At 42.6% G+C, this 15,939-nt stretch overlaps 1 protein-coding gene and 1 pseudogene across 1 annotated transcript; one reads left to right on the top strand and one right to left on the bottom strand.

The window, feature by feature from the left end:
• The first annotated feature begins 10,341 nt into the window (after window positions 1-10,341).
• LOC129478515 (required for meiotic nuclear division protein 1 homolog) lies at window positions 10,342-10,995 on the top strand. Its single transcript, XM_055270070.1, has one exon. The coding sequence runs from the start codon at window positions 10,342-10,344 to the stop codon at window positions 10,993-10,995; it is 654 nt and encodes a 217-aa protein (XP_055126045.1).
• Window positions 10,996-12,233: 1,238 nt separating this feature from the next.
• LOC129479313 (large ribosomal subunit protein eL18-like) lies at window positions 12,234-12,863 on the bottom strand (annotated as a pseudogene).
• Window positions 12,864-15,939: the final 3,076 nt, after the last annotated feature.

Below are 15,939 nucleotides of genomic sequence, written 5' to 3'. Positions count from 1 at the left end.
TCACTTCTGCATCCCAAAGTGCTAGGATTAGAGGCGTGAGCCACGTGCTCAGCCTATGTGGAATCTTAAAAGAGTTGAATACATAGGAACACAGAGTAGAACGGTGGTTCCCAGGGGCAGAAGAGGTAGAGTGGAAATAGGGTGATGTCGATTGTTTTGAAAAAACCTCCGAACCTGTTTTTCCTCTGCTCTCCCCCGACAACAATCAACACAGATGAGTTCTGTGACCCCAAAACATGTGGAGATTTCTCCCCGCAAGCAAGGAAGGCAGGCAGGCAGGCCGGCAGGCAGGCCGGCCGGGCAGGCCAGGCAGGCAGGCAAGCAATCATTTCAGCAGCAGACACCAGCTGGGTGTCCTCCAATTGAGTTCTGACACAGTCTTCCTGGAGATAGCGTCAGATCCCACAGGTTGAGGGCTCTCCCCGCAAGACTGTCCCCTCCATGGCCGGGCGCGGTGGCTCACGCTTGTAATCCCAGCACTTTGGGAGGCCGAGGGGGGCGGATCACAAGGTCAGGAGATGGAGACCACGGTGAAACTCCGTCTCTACTAAAAATACAAAAAATTAGCTGGGCGTGGTGGCGGGCGCCTGTAGTCCCAGCTACTCGGAGAGGCTGAGGCAGGAGAATGGCGTGAATCCGGGAGGTGGAGCTTGCAGTGAGCCGAGATTGCGCCACTGCACTCCAGCCTGGGCGACAGAGCAAGACTCCGTCTCAAAAAAAAAAAAAAAACAAAAAGACTGTCCCCTCCTTCCCTCCAGTTACAAGTCCAGGCCTTCGGAACTTCTGACTGACTAGGTTCAAGCTGGAGTTCCTATGAGTCCCTCTTTGGGTTAATTTGCTAGAGCGACTCAGAACTCAGGGAAACACTTACCTTCACCAATTTATTACAAAGAAGATTTTAAAAGATACAAATACACAGCCAGATGACCAGATACACAGGGCCAAGTCTGAAAGGGTCCTGAGTGCAAGAGCTTCTGTCCCTGTGGAGTTGGGGTGTGCCACCCTCCCAGCACATGAATGAGTTCTTGTTCACCTTCCTGTTGGCCTCCAAGTGTTCAGCTCCCCGGAAGCTCTCTGAACTCCCTCGTTTGGGCCTATTATAGAGACTTCATTGGTTGTTCAGGGTTGAAGCACAAACAATCGTGGCGAAATGTGATTGGACAGCCAGGCGCGGTGGCTCAGACCTGTAATCCCAGCACTTTAGGAGGCCGAGGCGGGTGGATTGCTTGAGGTGAGTAGTTTGAAACCGGCCTAACATGGTGAAACCCTGTCTCAACTAAAAATACAAAAATTAGCTGGGCATAGTGGCTGGCGCCTGTAATCCCAGTTACTCGGGAGGCTGAGGCAGAAGAATCGCTTGAACCCGGGAGGCAGAGGTTATCGTGAGCTGAGACCACTCCACTGCACTCCAGCCCGGCAACAAAGCCAGATTTCGTCTAAAAAAAAAATTAAAAAATAAAAATATGTGATTGCACAAAAAGGGTATGATTTAACCCAGCAAGGTCTGTCTGTTCAGTTCAGATTCTTCTGGCTCTCTGTGCAGCATTCCTTCCTCCAGAGTATGGAGCAAGACTGTATCTGGAATGAGGGTCTTACGACCCACAATCAGATTTGAGTGCTGCCTTGGGACTCTAATGAAAAGAGGGCAGGAGAAGGTCAGAGGGAGTGATTCTGTCGCTTGAGGCCTACTTCTGAGTCTTAACAAAAGACTAACAAGGGCTATGGGAGTTATGAGCCAGGAACTGTGGATGAAAACATATATACGTATTAGGCTGGTGCAAAAGCAATTGCAGTGTTTGAGTTCTGTGAGCTGCACAGTGGCTTGCACCTGTATTCCCAGTGCTTTGGGAGGCCAAGGTGAAAGGCTTACTTGAGGCCAGGAATTCGAAACTAGCCTGGGCAACATAGCAAGACTCCTGTCTCCACAGATAATGAAAAAATTAGCCAGACATGGTGGTTTACACCTGTAGTCCTAGCTACTTGGCAGGCTGAGGCAGGAGGACTGCTTGAGTCCAGGAGTTCAAGGTTGCAGTGATCTATGATTGTGCCACTGCACTTTAGCCTGAGTGATGGCGTGACCCTGTCTTAAAAAAACAATTAATTAATTAATCTTCCAGAAAAATCTTCCAGAAAATAGGGCGAAAGACAATAATTTGAAAAATAGATGGGAAAGCTATGAAAACTTGTAGAGCAGCCCAAGAGTCCTAAGATAGACAGAAGGGAAAAAACAGAGTCAAGGATATTATCAATAAATTGATTCAAGAAAATTTCCCAGCATATAAGTCTAAATTCTAAATTGAGCATCCATCACAATGGATGAAAAGGAATTCAAATTATTGTGAACGTCTACAACAGTGGCAAAAAAAATAAAAGTCCCTATAAGCTTTTGTGATAAAAATGTCATACAAAACTGAAGAATCAGAAAAGCATTGGATAACTCAACGGCAATATTGGAAACTAGGAGACAATGGTCCAATGGCATCAAAAGTTTGAGGAAAAATTATTTCCAATGTAGAGTAACACATTCAGCTAGACAATAAAATGCAAAAGTAAATAAAAATATTTTCAGGTGTTCAGAACCTGAGATTTTCCTAACATGCTCACCTCTTAAGAGCTACTAGAGGATTGGCTCCACAAAAACAATGGAATAAACTGAAAATGGAAAGTATGGTGTTCAGGGAACAGGGGAGCCAATATGAGAAAAAGTAAAAAGAATCCACAGGGTGAGAGGGAAAGGAGGCCCCAAAACAAGGGCTGTGCAGTAGGCCCAATGAGCAGCTAGACAGAATTGAGCAGGCATGGAGAATGTGGGGAGATTTTCTTCAATAAGTTGCAAATGATAAAATACCTAGAACATACTGAAAATAATTTACTAATTGGGGCAGGGGGAGATTGGGTGTGAAATACTAGAAAATACATAGACAACTAAGCAAATAAAAAAAAAAAAAACTAATTCCAGGAAAGGAATAATCATGGTGATATGGGTTAGCTGTGTCCCCACCCAAATCTCATCTTGAATTGTAGTTCCCATAATCCCCAGTGGGAGATAATTGAATCACAAGGGCAGTTACCTCCATGGTGTTCTTGTGAGAGTGAGTGGGTTCTCACAAGATCTGATGGTTTTTTTTTTTTTTTTTTTTTTTTTTTTTTTTTTTTTTTTGGATCAGTGATAATAACTCAATCCTCTATTTGACAAAGAAGAGGGAGAAGGAAGAGGAAGAAAAAGAAAGTGGGATAAAGGATCAGAAAGGGAGGAAAATAGAAAAAATTAGAGTATGACTCCAGGGTAGACCTGTTTTGTTGTCATTGAGTTGGTTGGTTGGTTTGTCTGTTGTATTCTTCATGTTTCGCCAAGTTGGCCAGACTGGTCTCGAACTCCTAGTCCGAAGTGATCAACCCGCCTCGCCCCCTAGAGTGCCGGGACCACAGGCGTGAGCCACCACGTCCAGCCCCCACATTGCTTCTGGCCTCCGTGGTAGACCTCCCAGACGGAGCGGCCAGGCAGAGGAGCTCCTCACTTCTACCCAGACACGGGGCGGCCGGGCAGAGGGGCTCCTCACTTCCCAGACGGGGCGGCCAGGCAGAGACGCTCCTCACTTCTTCCCAGACGATAGGTGGCCGGGCAGAGGCGCTCCTCATTTCTTCCCGGACGGGGCGGCCGGGCAGAGGCGCTCCTCACTTCTTCCCGGACGGGGCGGCCGGGCGGAGGCGCTCCTCACTTCCCAGACGATGGGTGGCCGGGCAGAGGCGCTCCTCACTTCCCAGACGGTGGGTGGCCGGGCAGAGGCGCTCCTCACTTCCCAGACGGTGGGTGGCCGGGCAGAGGCGCTCCTCACTTCCCAGACGGTGGGTGGCCGGGCAGAGGGGCTCCTCACTTCCCAGACGGTGGGTGGCCGGGCAGAGGCGCTCCTCACTTCCCAGACGGTGGGTGGCCGGGCAGAGGCGCTCCTCACTTCCCAGACGGTGGGTGGCCGGGCAGAGGCGCTCCTCACTTCCCAGACGGTGGGTGGCCGGGCAGAGGCGCTCCTCACTTCCCAGACGGTGGGTGGCCGGGCAGAGGCGCTCCTCACTTCCCAGACGGGGCGGCCGGGCAGAGGCACTGCTCACTTCCCAGACGGGGCGGCCGGGGGGCAGAGGCCGCCGCGAGGCCAGACCACGCCACCGCCCTTCAGCCCGGGCAACACCGAGCACTGGGTGAGCGAGACTCCGTCTGCAGTCCCAGTACCTCGGGAGGCTGAGGCGGGCAGAGCACTCGGCGTCAGGAGCTGGCGACCAGCGTGGGCAAGATGGCGAACGCGTGCCTGCATCCAAAGGAGAAAAGGCAGGCAGCGGTGGCGGGCGCCGGCAGTCCCAGGCAGTCCGCGGCTTGGGCAGCAGCAAGCCGAGTAGACTGCAGCCTGGGCCAGAGAGGGAGAGAAAGAAAGAAAGAAAGAAAGAAAGAAAGGAAGGAAGGAAGGAAGGAAGGAAGGAAGGAAGGAAGGAAGGAAGGAAGGAAGGAAGGAAGGAAGGAAGGAAGGAAGGAAGGAAGGAAGGAAGGAAGGAAGGAAGGAAGGAAGGAAGGAAGGAAGGAAGGAAGGAAGGAAGGAAGGGATCTGATGGTTTTATAAGGGTTTTTCCCCCCTTTTGCTTGGCACTTCTTGCTGCTGCCATGTGAAGAAGTACATGTTTGCTTCCCGTTCCACCATGATTGTAAGTTTTCTGAGACCTCCCCAGCTCTGTGGAACTGTGAGTCAATTAAACCTCTTTCTTTTATAAATTACCCAGCCTCAGGTATGTCTATAACAGCATGATAACAGACTAATACACATAGTATATTACAGTTTCCTATTCTGTGCAGATAAGGAATCTTAGTATACTATGTATTCTCCTGTGAGTAGCATTTTCATAGTACTGAAAATCCTGAATACAGAACTAGCCAAGGTTACAATATATCTATATGGAGAAATATATGTGTGCATATGTGTGGTGGGGGTGGCAAAAGGAGCTAAATTCTCAGCTTCCATGGTGAGTTATCAAAACATAATACCTAAAGCTAACCAAGAAATAACAATAAAAACATGTTATTGAGGGATATAGAGCCATAAAATAAAATAATCAGCTGAAGGAATTGAACCTTGAACAAGCCAAGCAACTCATATAAAAATGAACTTCAAAAATAGCAATGGGCTGGGTGCAGTGGCTCACGCCTGTAATCCCAGCACTTTGGGAGGCTGAGGCAGGCGGATCACGAGGTGAAGAGATCAAGACCATCCTGGCCAAAATGGTGAAACCCCGTCTCTACTAAAAATACAAAAATTAGCCAGGCGTGGTGACAAGTGCCTATAGTCCCAGCTACTCGGGAAGCTGAGGCAGGAGAATCACTTGAACCTGGGGAGGCAGAGGTTGCAGTGAGCCGAGATTGCACCACTGCACTCCAGCCTGGTGACAGAGTGAGACTCCATCTCAAAAAACAAAACAAAACAAAACAAAAAAAAAAAAAAAAAAAAAAAACAAAACAAAAACTGCATAGCAATGAAATCAGCCAGCCAGGAGATGAATTTTTTAACATTGTGGGCCAGGTGTGGTGGCTCACGCCTGTAATCCCAGCACTTTGGGAGGCCAAGGCGGGTGGATCATCTGAGATCAGGAGTTCAAGACCAGTCTGACCAACATGGAGAAACCCTGTCTTTACTAAAAATACAAAATTAGCCGGGCACGGTGGCACATGCCTGTAATCCCAGCTACTTGGGAGGCTGAGGCAGGAGAACTGCTTGAACCCAGGAGGCGGAGGTTGCAGTGAGCTGAGATCATGCCATTGCACTCCAGCCTAGACAACAAGAGCGAAACTCCTTCTCAAAACATAAATAAAATAAAATTGCCTAGAATAAATGGGATATGGTAAAAACATGTTAATAAGCATTTAATCTATTTAAATATAAGAATTATAACTACAGTGGCATTTAAATGTTTTTAAATTAACACAGTAAAAATAAGTAACAAAAAATTGGAGAAGGGAAATAGAAAAAAGTATAAGAATGTTAATGTCCTCGTCTTTTACTGAAGGAAATTAGTCAATATGGTCTAAAACGGAAACACCTAGGTCACAGAGTATCCCTCATGATCATTACTTTTTAACTTCGGAATAATCTTTTATTAATTAAAATATGTAGTGGTGAAAAAAAACACTTTTCTCTGGTGGGGGATGTTGATAATGGGGGATACAATGCATGTGTGGGATTAGGGAGTCCATAGGAAATATCTGTACCTTCCTCTCAATTTTATGTAGGAGTTTGAGACCAGCCTGGCCAACATGGTGAAACCCTGTCTCTACTAAAAATACAAAAAATTAGCCAGGTATGGTGGCATGGTCCTATAATCCCAGCTACTTGGGAGGCTGAAGCAGGAGAATGATTTGAACCTAGGAGGAGGAGGTTGCAGTGAGCTGAGATCACGCCACTGCACTCCAGCCTGGGCGACAGAGTAAGACTCTGTCTCAAAAAAAAAAAAAAGTGTTTAAAAAAGAAACATCCTAGGAACACTAGAGGGCATTGGAAAATAAGAAATAAATACAAATTTAAAAGAGAAACATCTTGAGGTTTAGCAGTTTCTTCTATTTTACTTCAATTTCTTACCTTCTATTAAATTCAAGTAAAATTGCATGTAATACCTTTTATTTTAAGTGGCTTATTGGATGATAAGCCAATAAGCATTTTATAAAATTCTTTCTATCTACTTTCCTCTATGCATCTATATATTTCAATTCACCGATCCCTCTGTCCATCAAGAAGTTCTAGATGTGATGTTCACCTAGTGTTACTAAACATTACTTCTAAATTACAGTGATATCATAAAATCCTTTTTTGTATTTATCTGTATTGCTTAAATTTTTACAAGTATATTTCTTTTCAGCAAAGTCAAAGCCATTCTATTCTAAAATATTAAGAGATTTCAAGCTCACAAAAGGTCACAAGAGTATGTTAAAACAATACAAGAGTGTTCTAAACAACGTCATACTGAACAGGCAAAAACTGGAAGCATTCCACTTGAGAACTGGAACAAGGCAAGGATGCCCACTCTCATCACTCCTATTTCAAGTAGTACTAGAAGTGCTAGCCAGAGCAATAAGGCAAGAGAAAGATAAAACGTATTCAAATAGGAAAAGAAGTCGAACCATCTCTCTTTATGGAAAATGTGATCCTATAGCTAGAAAATCCTGAAGATTCTGCCAAAAGGCTCCTGGAACTGATAAAAACTTCAGTAAAGTTTCAGGATACAAAATCAATGTACAAAATAAATAGCATTTCTATATGCCAGTCACGTTCAAGCTGAGAGCCAGATGAAGAATGCAATCCCATTTAAAATAGCCACACACACAAAATAAAATACCTAGGGACACATCTAACCAAGGAGGTGAAAGATCTCTCCAAAGAGAACTAGAAAACACTGCTGAAAGATGTAAAACGTGACATAAACAAATGGAAAAATGCTTCATTTCTAATGAATTGGAAGAATTAGTATCATTCAAATAGCTGTATTGCCCAAAGCAATCTACAAATTCAACACTATTCCTGTCAAACTACCAACATCTTTTTGCAGAACTAGAAAAAACTATTCTAAAATTCACAAGGAACCAAAAAAGGCCCCAAATAACCATAGCAATCCTAAGCAAAAAGAACAAAGCTGGAGGCATCACATTACCCATCTTTAAACTACACTATAAGGATTAGGTAAACAAAAAAGCATGGTACTGGTACAAAAACAGACACATAGACCAACTGAACAGCATAGACAACCTAGAAATAAAGCCACAACCATTGGATCTTCGATAAAGTTGACCAAAATAAGCAATGGGAAAAGGACTTCCTATTTAATAAATGGTGCTGGGATAGTGGGCTAGCTACATGTAGAATGAAACTGGACCCCTACCTTTTACCAGATACAAAAATTAACTCAAGAGAGATTAAGATTTAAATGTAAGACCTCAAACTATAAGAATCCTAGAAAAAAACATAGGAAACACCATTCTAGACATCAGCCTTGGGAAATAATTTATGATGACTAAGTCTTCAAAAGCAATTGCAAGAAAAGCAAAATTTGACAAGTGGAACCTAATTAAACTAAAGAGCTTCTGCAGAGCAAAAGAAACTATCAACAGAGTAAACAGACAACCTACAGAATGGGACAAAATATTCACAAATTATGCATCCAACAAAGGTGTAATATCCAGAATCTATAAGGAACTTAAACAATTGAACAAACAAAAAACAAATAACCCCATTTAAAAATGTGCAAAAGACATGAACAGATGCTTCTCAAAAGAAGACACACAAGTGGCCAACAAACATGAAAAAATGCTGCACATCACTAATAATCAGAGAAATTCAAATCAAAACCACAATGAGATACCATCTCATGCCAGTCAGTATGGCTATTATTAAAAAGTCAAGGTCAAGTTCAGTGGCTCACACCTGTAGTCCCAGCACTTTGGGAGGCCAAGGCAGGCGGATCACGAGGTCAAGAGATCGAGACCATCCTGGCCAACATGGTAAAACCCCGCCTCTACTAAAAATACAAAAATTAACTGGGTGTGGTGTCGTGCAGTTGTAGTCCCAGCTACTTGGGAGGCTGAAGCAGGAGAATCGCTTGAAGCTGGGAGGCATAGGTTGCAGAGAGCCAAGATCGTGCCACTGCACTCCAGCCTGGCCACACACAGACTCCATCTCAAAAAAAACAAACAAAAAAAAACTCAAAAAACGACCTGGCACAGTGGCTCATGCCTGTAATCCTAGCACTTCAGGAGGCCAAGGTTGGTGGATTGCCTGAGCTCAGGAGTTTGAGACCAGCCTGGGCAACATGGCGAAACCCTGTCTCTACTAAAAATACAAAAAATTAGCCAGGCATAGTGGCACATGCCTGTAGTCCCAGCTACTTGGAGGCTGAGGCACAAGAACTGCTTGAACCTGGGAGGTTACGGTGAGCTGAGATTGTGCCACTGCACTCCAGCCTGGTCAACAGAGTGAGACTCTGTCTCCACAAAAAAAAAAAAAAGTCAAAAAACAACAGATGCTTAGCAAGGCTGCAGAGAAAAGGGAACACATATACATTGCTGGTGGGAATGTAAATTAGTTCAGCCAGTGTAGAAAGCAGTTTGGAGATTTCTCAAAGAACTTGGAACTACCAATCAGCCGAGTAATCTCATTAGGGTATATATCCAAAAGAAAACAAATCTGTCTACCAAACACACACATGCACTTGCATGTTCTTTGCAGGACTATTCACAATAGCAAGGACACAGAATCAACATAGGTGCCCATCAATAGTGAATTGGATAAAGAAAATGTGGTACATATACACCATGGAATACCATGCAGCCATAAAAAAGAATGAAATCATATCCTTTTCGGCAACATGAATGCAGCTGGAGGCCATTATTCTAAGGGAATTAATGTAGGAACAGAAAACCAAATACCACATTTTCACTTATAAGTGGGAGCTAAACACTGGGTACTTATGGATATAAAGATGGCACAATGGAAACTGAGGACTTCTTGGGGGGAAGGTGGGCAAGGGTCAAGGGGCAAGAGTTGAATAACTGTTGGGTTATATGTTCAGTACCTGGGCGATGGACTCATTTGCACCCCAAACCTCAGCATCATGCAATATACCCAGGTTACCTGCACATGTAGCCCCTGAATCTAAAAAAAAGTTAAAGAAAAAAAAAAAGGAGTGCCCTAAAACTCACGTGAATTTGGAAAAAAATAAATATAGGTTTAGCCATGTTCAAATATTAGTTTGATTTAACAAAAAAAATGATGAATTCAAATATATGTGTATAACTGTAAGTAAGAAGCAATAAGCCAAAATATTAACTGTGGTTGTCTCTGGGAAATGAAATTTTGATTTTTTCTATATCTTTTTGTGCCTTTGTAAATTTCCACAATGGGCACATATCATTTAAATAATCATAAAAACAGTATTCATTATATAAAAAATTAATAAATAGATTAGTTAAGTAGAGACAGAGAGTTATGTACTAGGTTAACAGCTTTGCCTGTTAGACTTTACAACTGCTTAACAATGGAACACAGTAATCAAAGAATACCCAGAAAGCTTAGGGTGGGAATGCTTTTAGACACTATTGAATACACCCACACTTTTGCACCTGCAGTTTTACAAGCTCAAATTAGAAAACCTATCATGTCAATAAAAATAAAAATATTGGAGGGAGCGCCCTTCCAGGAGAGGGGGTGGCTGCAGTAGTGAGAGGCTGGTGCTGCAGCTCTTTCCCTGCAGTCCTGCCGAGGAAGCGTGCATCCCTGGCGCTTCCTTCTTCTCTTCGGGCGTTGAGCTTGGGATGTGGTAATGCCAGCCACACTTCTCAGAGCCGTGGCCAGATCTCACCGTATATTATCAAAAGCACATCAGTGCAGAAGAATTGGTCATCTAATGTTAAAACCACTTAAGGAATTTGAAAATACCACATGCAGCACACTGACAATATGTCAAAACTTGGATTTGTTCCTTCCTGATAAAACAGCTGGTGGTTTGAATAAATCTCAGATCCTCGAAATGAACCAAAAAAAAAAAAAAAAAAAAAGATCAAATACTAGCATGCTCTCTCCATTAAATGCTGCTCGTTGCCAAGATGAAAAGGCACACCTTCCAACCAGGAAATCCTTTGGTACTCACAGGAGAGTGATCCACAAACCAAATCTATTGGGTTCTAAATGGTTTATTAAAATATTAAAGAGGCATTTCTTATCTATATCAATGGAAACATTTGTTCCAAAACAAGACTTTCCACAGATCAAGAGACCACTAAAAGCACCCAGGACCAGGCAGCCATCCAGGACCAACCTTCCAGTTCTGTCTGTGAACCAGGTAAAGTGGAGGTGGCCATGGCTCTTGTGCTTAGTGATCATTGCCCATGCTAAACCAGTGTGCGTTGCACCCCAGCCTTACCACCAACATAAGAGAAATGGCAGTCAACTCAGACTTATTCATCAAGATCTTTGAAGCCTAATAAATATTCAAAGGGATTCAAAATCTTAATTTTTAAGAATTAATGATACATATAAAAACAAAATACAGGCAATAAAACATGAAAATATGGTTTATAAAAGATTTAGCTATTGGTCTAAGGAAACTGAAAAAGAGGACTAGTATTAAGTCCAGTCTAAGAATGGAACTGTAAAAACAAAACAAAACAGAACAAAAAACCCATTAGAAAAAAAACAAGCTAGAAATTCTTCATCAAATTAAAAAAAAATTGTAACTCTGCAGACAGATAAGCCTTTATTAGCCTGTGGCAACTGTGCATGGGGCAGTGAAATGACACACTAGGGTAGGCTCCAAAAGCAGCAGGGGAAGAGGGCCTTGCTTTTTTGTCTTCTTAAGGTTTAAGGGGATATTTTTTATTCATCCTTAAGGGGTTGATGGGAATTTTTCTGCTACAATTTGCATTTCTCCTTTAATAACAATTTAAGGTTCAAAATCAAGCCCTTGGTAACCTTTGTATCTTGCATAATACCTAGAACTGTGCCTTGTACTTAAATGTTTATTAAATTGGAAAGGATCAAAAAGAGGCAAGAGGATCTTTAATGTCCATAGTCATCAACATTAAAGACATTTTAAACTTGATGAAGACTTCTGAATCTGTCAGAAAACACGTTAGAATGTCTGTCTTCAAGTCTTGATTCTGAAACGTAACCCCTGAGCCTGTTTAATTTTGGCTGTGTTTTTATTAAGGTATAGCTGGCACCCCTTGGAAAGGTATACATACCTTTACTCATCCTCAGATCCTGAAGCTAGGAATTAACAAATGGTCTTTGTGTTGGATTCTGGAATGGTTTCAATTCGTATATGGTTTCTGTGAACCCAGGATGTGAAGGATGGATGCGTTGTGCAGGTACTGTTCCCCCTTTCCTTTTAAGGCTGGAGCTTTGGGATAACCTGGGAAATTCAGTATTTAAGTGTCCAAGATGACATTAAGTGTAAAAACCTGAATTCATGGCAGATCCAAAAAAGAGAAAGCTCAACTCATTTTGTTCTTTTGTTACATCTAGCAGCACAGTGCATCAGGTTTCTTAGCAAGGAACTGATACAGCCAGAGAATTCCCTAGGCTCTGTTTCTTTGGGCCATCCTTAGACTTGGAAGCAATTTTCCTAAATACCATTTCTTATTTTTCTTTAGGATTTTTTTTTCTACTTCCTTCCAGGAAAGGATTTGAAGTAATTTTCTTTCTTTCTTTTTTTTTTTTTTGCATTCAAAATCTTTTTAATAAGAGGGTAGGATCCAGGGTTAGTTTTTGTAGCCTCAGCTGGCCCGTCGGCCTCTGGCACGCTCGAAATTCCGGCCCTTGTAGCGGACGTAGGGTTTGGTGTGGCTGTGCGGGGTTCCTGGGGCCTTGCCGAAATGCCGGTACACCTCTCGGCCCTTGCGAGGACCGGAGAGCAGGACAGTGCCGCAGCCCTTGGGGGAGTCCAGGGCCAGCTGGTCGAAAGTGAGGATCTTGCCCCCTGCCCTGCGGATGCGGCTACGGGCCGGCTGGTCACGCGCAGTGCACGTACCTTCAGTTTGGGCACCTCCTGATCCCGCACGTCATCCGTTATGGTCCCCACAACCACGGCCATTTTGTTTTCCCGGCCAGGAAGCTTCATCTTCCGGATAATCCGGGAAAGGGACAGAGGCGGCCGGTTGGTGTGACTCATAAACAACCTCTTCAACACAACCTGGTTGAACGAGGAGTTGGTTCTTCTGGGCAGAAACCTGTACAACTTGACCAACAGCCTCAGGTAGATATCCTGGCTCTTGGGCTCCTTGCGCCGAACTTTTTGGTCCTTGTTGTGGCGGATGTCGACTCCCATGATGGCGCCTCCTGCTAGGCCAGGTCCGGAAAGAGTTGAAGTAATTTTCAACATTCAACATAGTTTCAAATGAGATAATAAATACTGTCACATATTAGTCAAAGCAAATAGTTGACATGAACAGAGAAATAAAGTTATAAAGTACCTGAAATGAATAATCTAGTTGAACGTTTTGTTTTGAGAGGCCCAGTAATTAAAAGAGGAAATCCTCCTGGGATTTATTGTTTGCTGTTTATTGTTGTGGGGGACAGCAGAGTAAAAACATAAAAATATCTTAAGAGAAGTAACTTTTTCAGGCATTGAAATTAAGGAGTTGGTTACTTCATGGGTCCTGTTATAGAAGACATTGTATAACACGACAGACAATGACTTCAGTTGGAGTTTGGCAAAAAGAAGCCTATGCTGTCTTTCTGAAAGCACAGGAAAATAATAGAAAATCATATGTTTCTGGCTGGGTGGTGGCTCACGCCTGTAATCCCAACACTTTGGGAGGCCGAGGCAGATTACTTGAGGTCAGGAGTTCAAGACTAGCCTGGCCAACATGGTGAAACCCTATCTCCACAAAAATACAAAAATTAGCCAGGCGTGGTGGTGGTGTGTGCCTGTAATCCCAGCTGTTTGGGAGGCTGAGGAAGGAGAATCTCTTGAACCCAGGAGGCGGAGGTTGCAGTGAGCCAAGATCATGCCACTGCACTCCAACCTGGGTGACAGAGCGAGACTCTGTCGAAGAAGGAGAAGGAGGAGAAGGAGAGGGACATATGTTTCTAAAGTGACCTGAGATAACTTGAAGATTTTACTTTTCATAGAGAAAGCAGTCTTGGCATGACTAGGTAATATGTCCCCAGGACCGAGACTCACTTTCATCTGCCCGAAATTGAGGGCCACTCCATTTTCATACGGCCACCGTAGTGCTGGTAAACCCTTTATACAACTCTTGACTGAGACAAGGAAAAGACTCTGCTTTGTGTCAGAAAGCATGTGGACTTTGTTTTGTTCCCATAGTTGCACCAAGCTCATCTTTTTAGCCCTGCAGAACAGCATGCATCTGGAGTTGGCTGAATGAGGTTTCAGTGATCCTCTCTGTCAAAATTAAATCTTTACCTGGTCTCATTTTCAGAGATCATAAACTGAGATATTCAACCCACATCCCATCGGCTTACAATTCCTAAAAGCAATAGTGTGTGCAGTGGCTCATGCCTATAATTTCAGTGCTTTGGGAGGCTGATGCAGGAGGACCACTTGAGGCCAGGAGTTGAAGACCAGCCTGGCAACATAGCAAGACTCCCATTTCTAAAAGACTTTTTTAAAAAAAATTAGCTGGGTGTGGTGGTGTGCACCTATAGTCCTAGCTACTCAAGAGGCTGAGGTGGGAGGATCGCTTGAACCCAGGCGCTCCAAGCTGCAGTGAGCCATGACTGTACCTAACTCCATCCAGCCTGGGCAACAGAGTGAGACTCTGTCACTAAACAAACTAACAAAAAACAATAATAGCAGCGCTTCTTGTTAATGTCTAGTCTTTGAAGAGAACAGCAGAGGATGGGAAAGGCAGGTCTGAGTGGCGTGGAGCTGGACACCAGGGAGAGAGTTTCCAGGCTAATAGCACAGGGTGTTACAAAATCCTAGTGAATTGTTAAACATTTTTTTGAAAAATGAAATAGAATAGAAAATAACAGAATACACTGCTCATGATAAAGGTAAATATTGGTTTGTGAAGCTTTTGTGGCAATTATTGGTGTGTAAGCATATATGTGTATATGTACTGTATATAATTATTATCATAGGTTGTAGTAAAAAAACTTACAAGGTAAAGCATAATACTGGTAACATAAAAATATAAAAAATAAAAATATAAAAATATTGTCAATTTTTAATAAGCATTACAGAATTTTGTATTAATGCTCTCTGTAATTCTGATAGTTACCATCTTTCATTTAAAGAACAAGCCAACATATTTTAATCAGTTGATTAAAAATATGAACTACTAGATGGAATAAGCTGTGAATTCAATTGTTAAAATAAACGTAGGACTGTTCAGGTTATCATTTGTTTCTTTAATAAGTCTTGGCAGTTTCCACCTTTAAAAAAATTTGTCCACTTGATCTAAGTACTCAAATACTATTTTTAAAATTCTAAATGTTAAAAGCCATACTATTTTTAAAATTCTAAGTGTTCAAAAGACTCATTAAGCCTTAGAAATATTCTAATAAAATGTCCAGGAATAATAAAATCTTGGACTAAAAACCAAAATGAGCAGGCAAACAAAAAACAGAATTAGCTTATTATAAGGACAAAATAATAACGTTTATATGTATTACACTTATTCTAGTAGTCCAGAGAGGAATACATATATTTTTATATACTGTCCTTTTCATATATTGTTAAATTTGTCAATATTTTGTAGAGGATTTGTGTGTTTATGTTCATGAGGGATATTGTATTGATCTGTAGTCTTCTTCTTCTTCTTCTCCTTCTCCTTCTCCTTTTTTTGAGACAGAGTCTCACTCTGTCGCCCGAGCTGGAGTACAATGGTGCAATCTTGACTCAACCTCTGCCTCCCAGGTTCAAGCGATTCTCCTGCCTCAGCCTCCTGAGTAGCTGGGATTACAGGCACACACCACCACGCCCAGCTAATTTTTGTATTTTTAGTTAGAGATGGGGTTTCACCATTTTGGTTAGGCTGGTCTCAAACTTCTGACCTCATGATCCACCCGCCTCGGCCTCCCAAAGTGCTGGGATTACAGGAGTGAGCCACCGTGCCCGGCCGCTTTCTTCTTCTTGTAATACATTTGTCTGGATTTGGTATCAAAGTAATGCTGGTTTCCCAAAGTGAACTAGAAAGTAATTCCTGCTATTTTTCTGAGAAATAGTACATTTCTTCCTCAAATATTTGGTGGAATTTTCCAGTGAAATTATATGAGTCTGGAGTTTTATTGTTAGAAGATTTTAAGCTATGAATTCAATTTTTAAAATAAACATAGGACTGTTCAAGTTTATTTGTTTCTTTAATAAATCTTGGCAGTTTACACCTTTAAAGAAGTTTGTCCACTCAAATTTATAGGAATAAAGTTGTTTGTAATATCTGGGACACCAATG

The sequence above is a fragment of the Symphalangus syndactylus genome, chromosome 3, assembly GCF_028878055.3.
Source record: "Symphalangus syndactylus isolate Jambi chromosome 3, NHGRI_mSymSyn1-v2.1_pri, whole genome shotgun sequence".
NCBI classification, from domain to species: domain Eukaryota; kingdom Metazoa; phylum Chordata; class Mammalia; order Primates; family Hylobatidae; genus Symphalangus; species Symphalangus syndactylus.
This window is presented reverse-complemented; position numbering and strand designations above follow the sequence as displayed.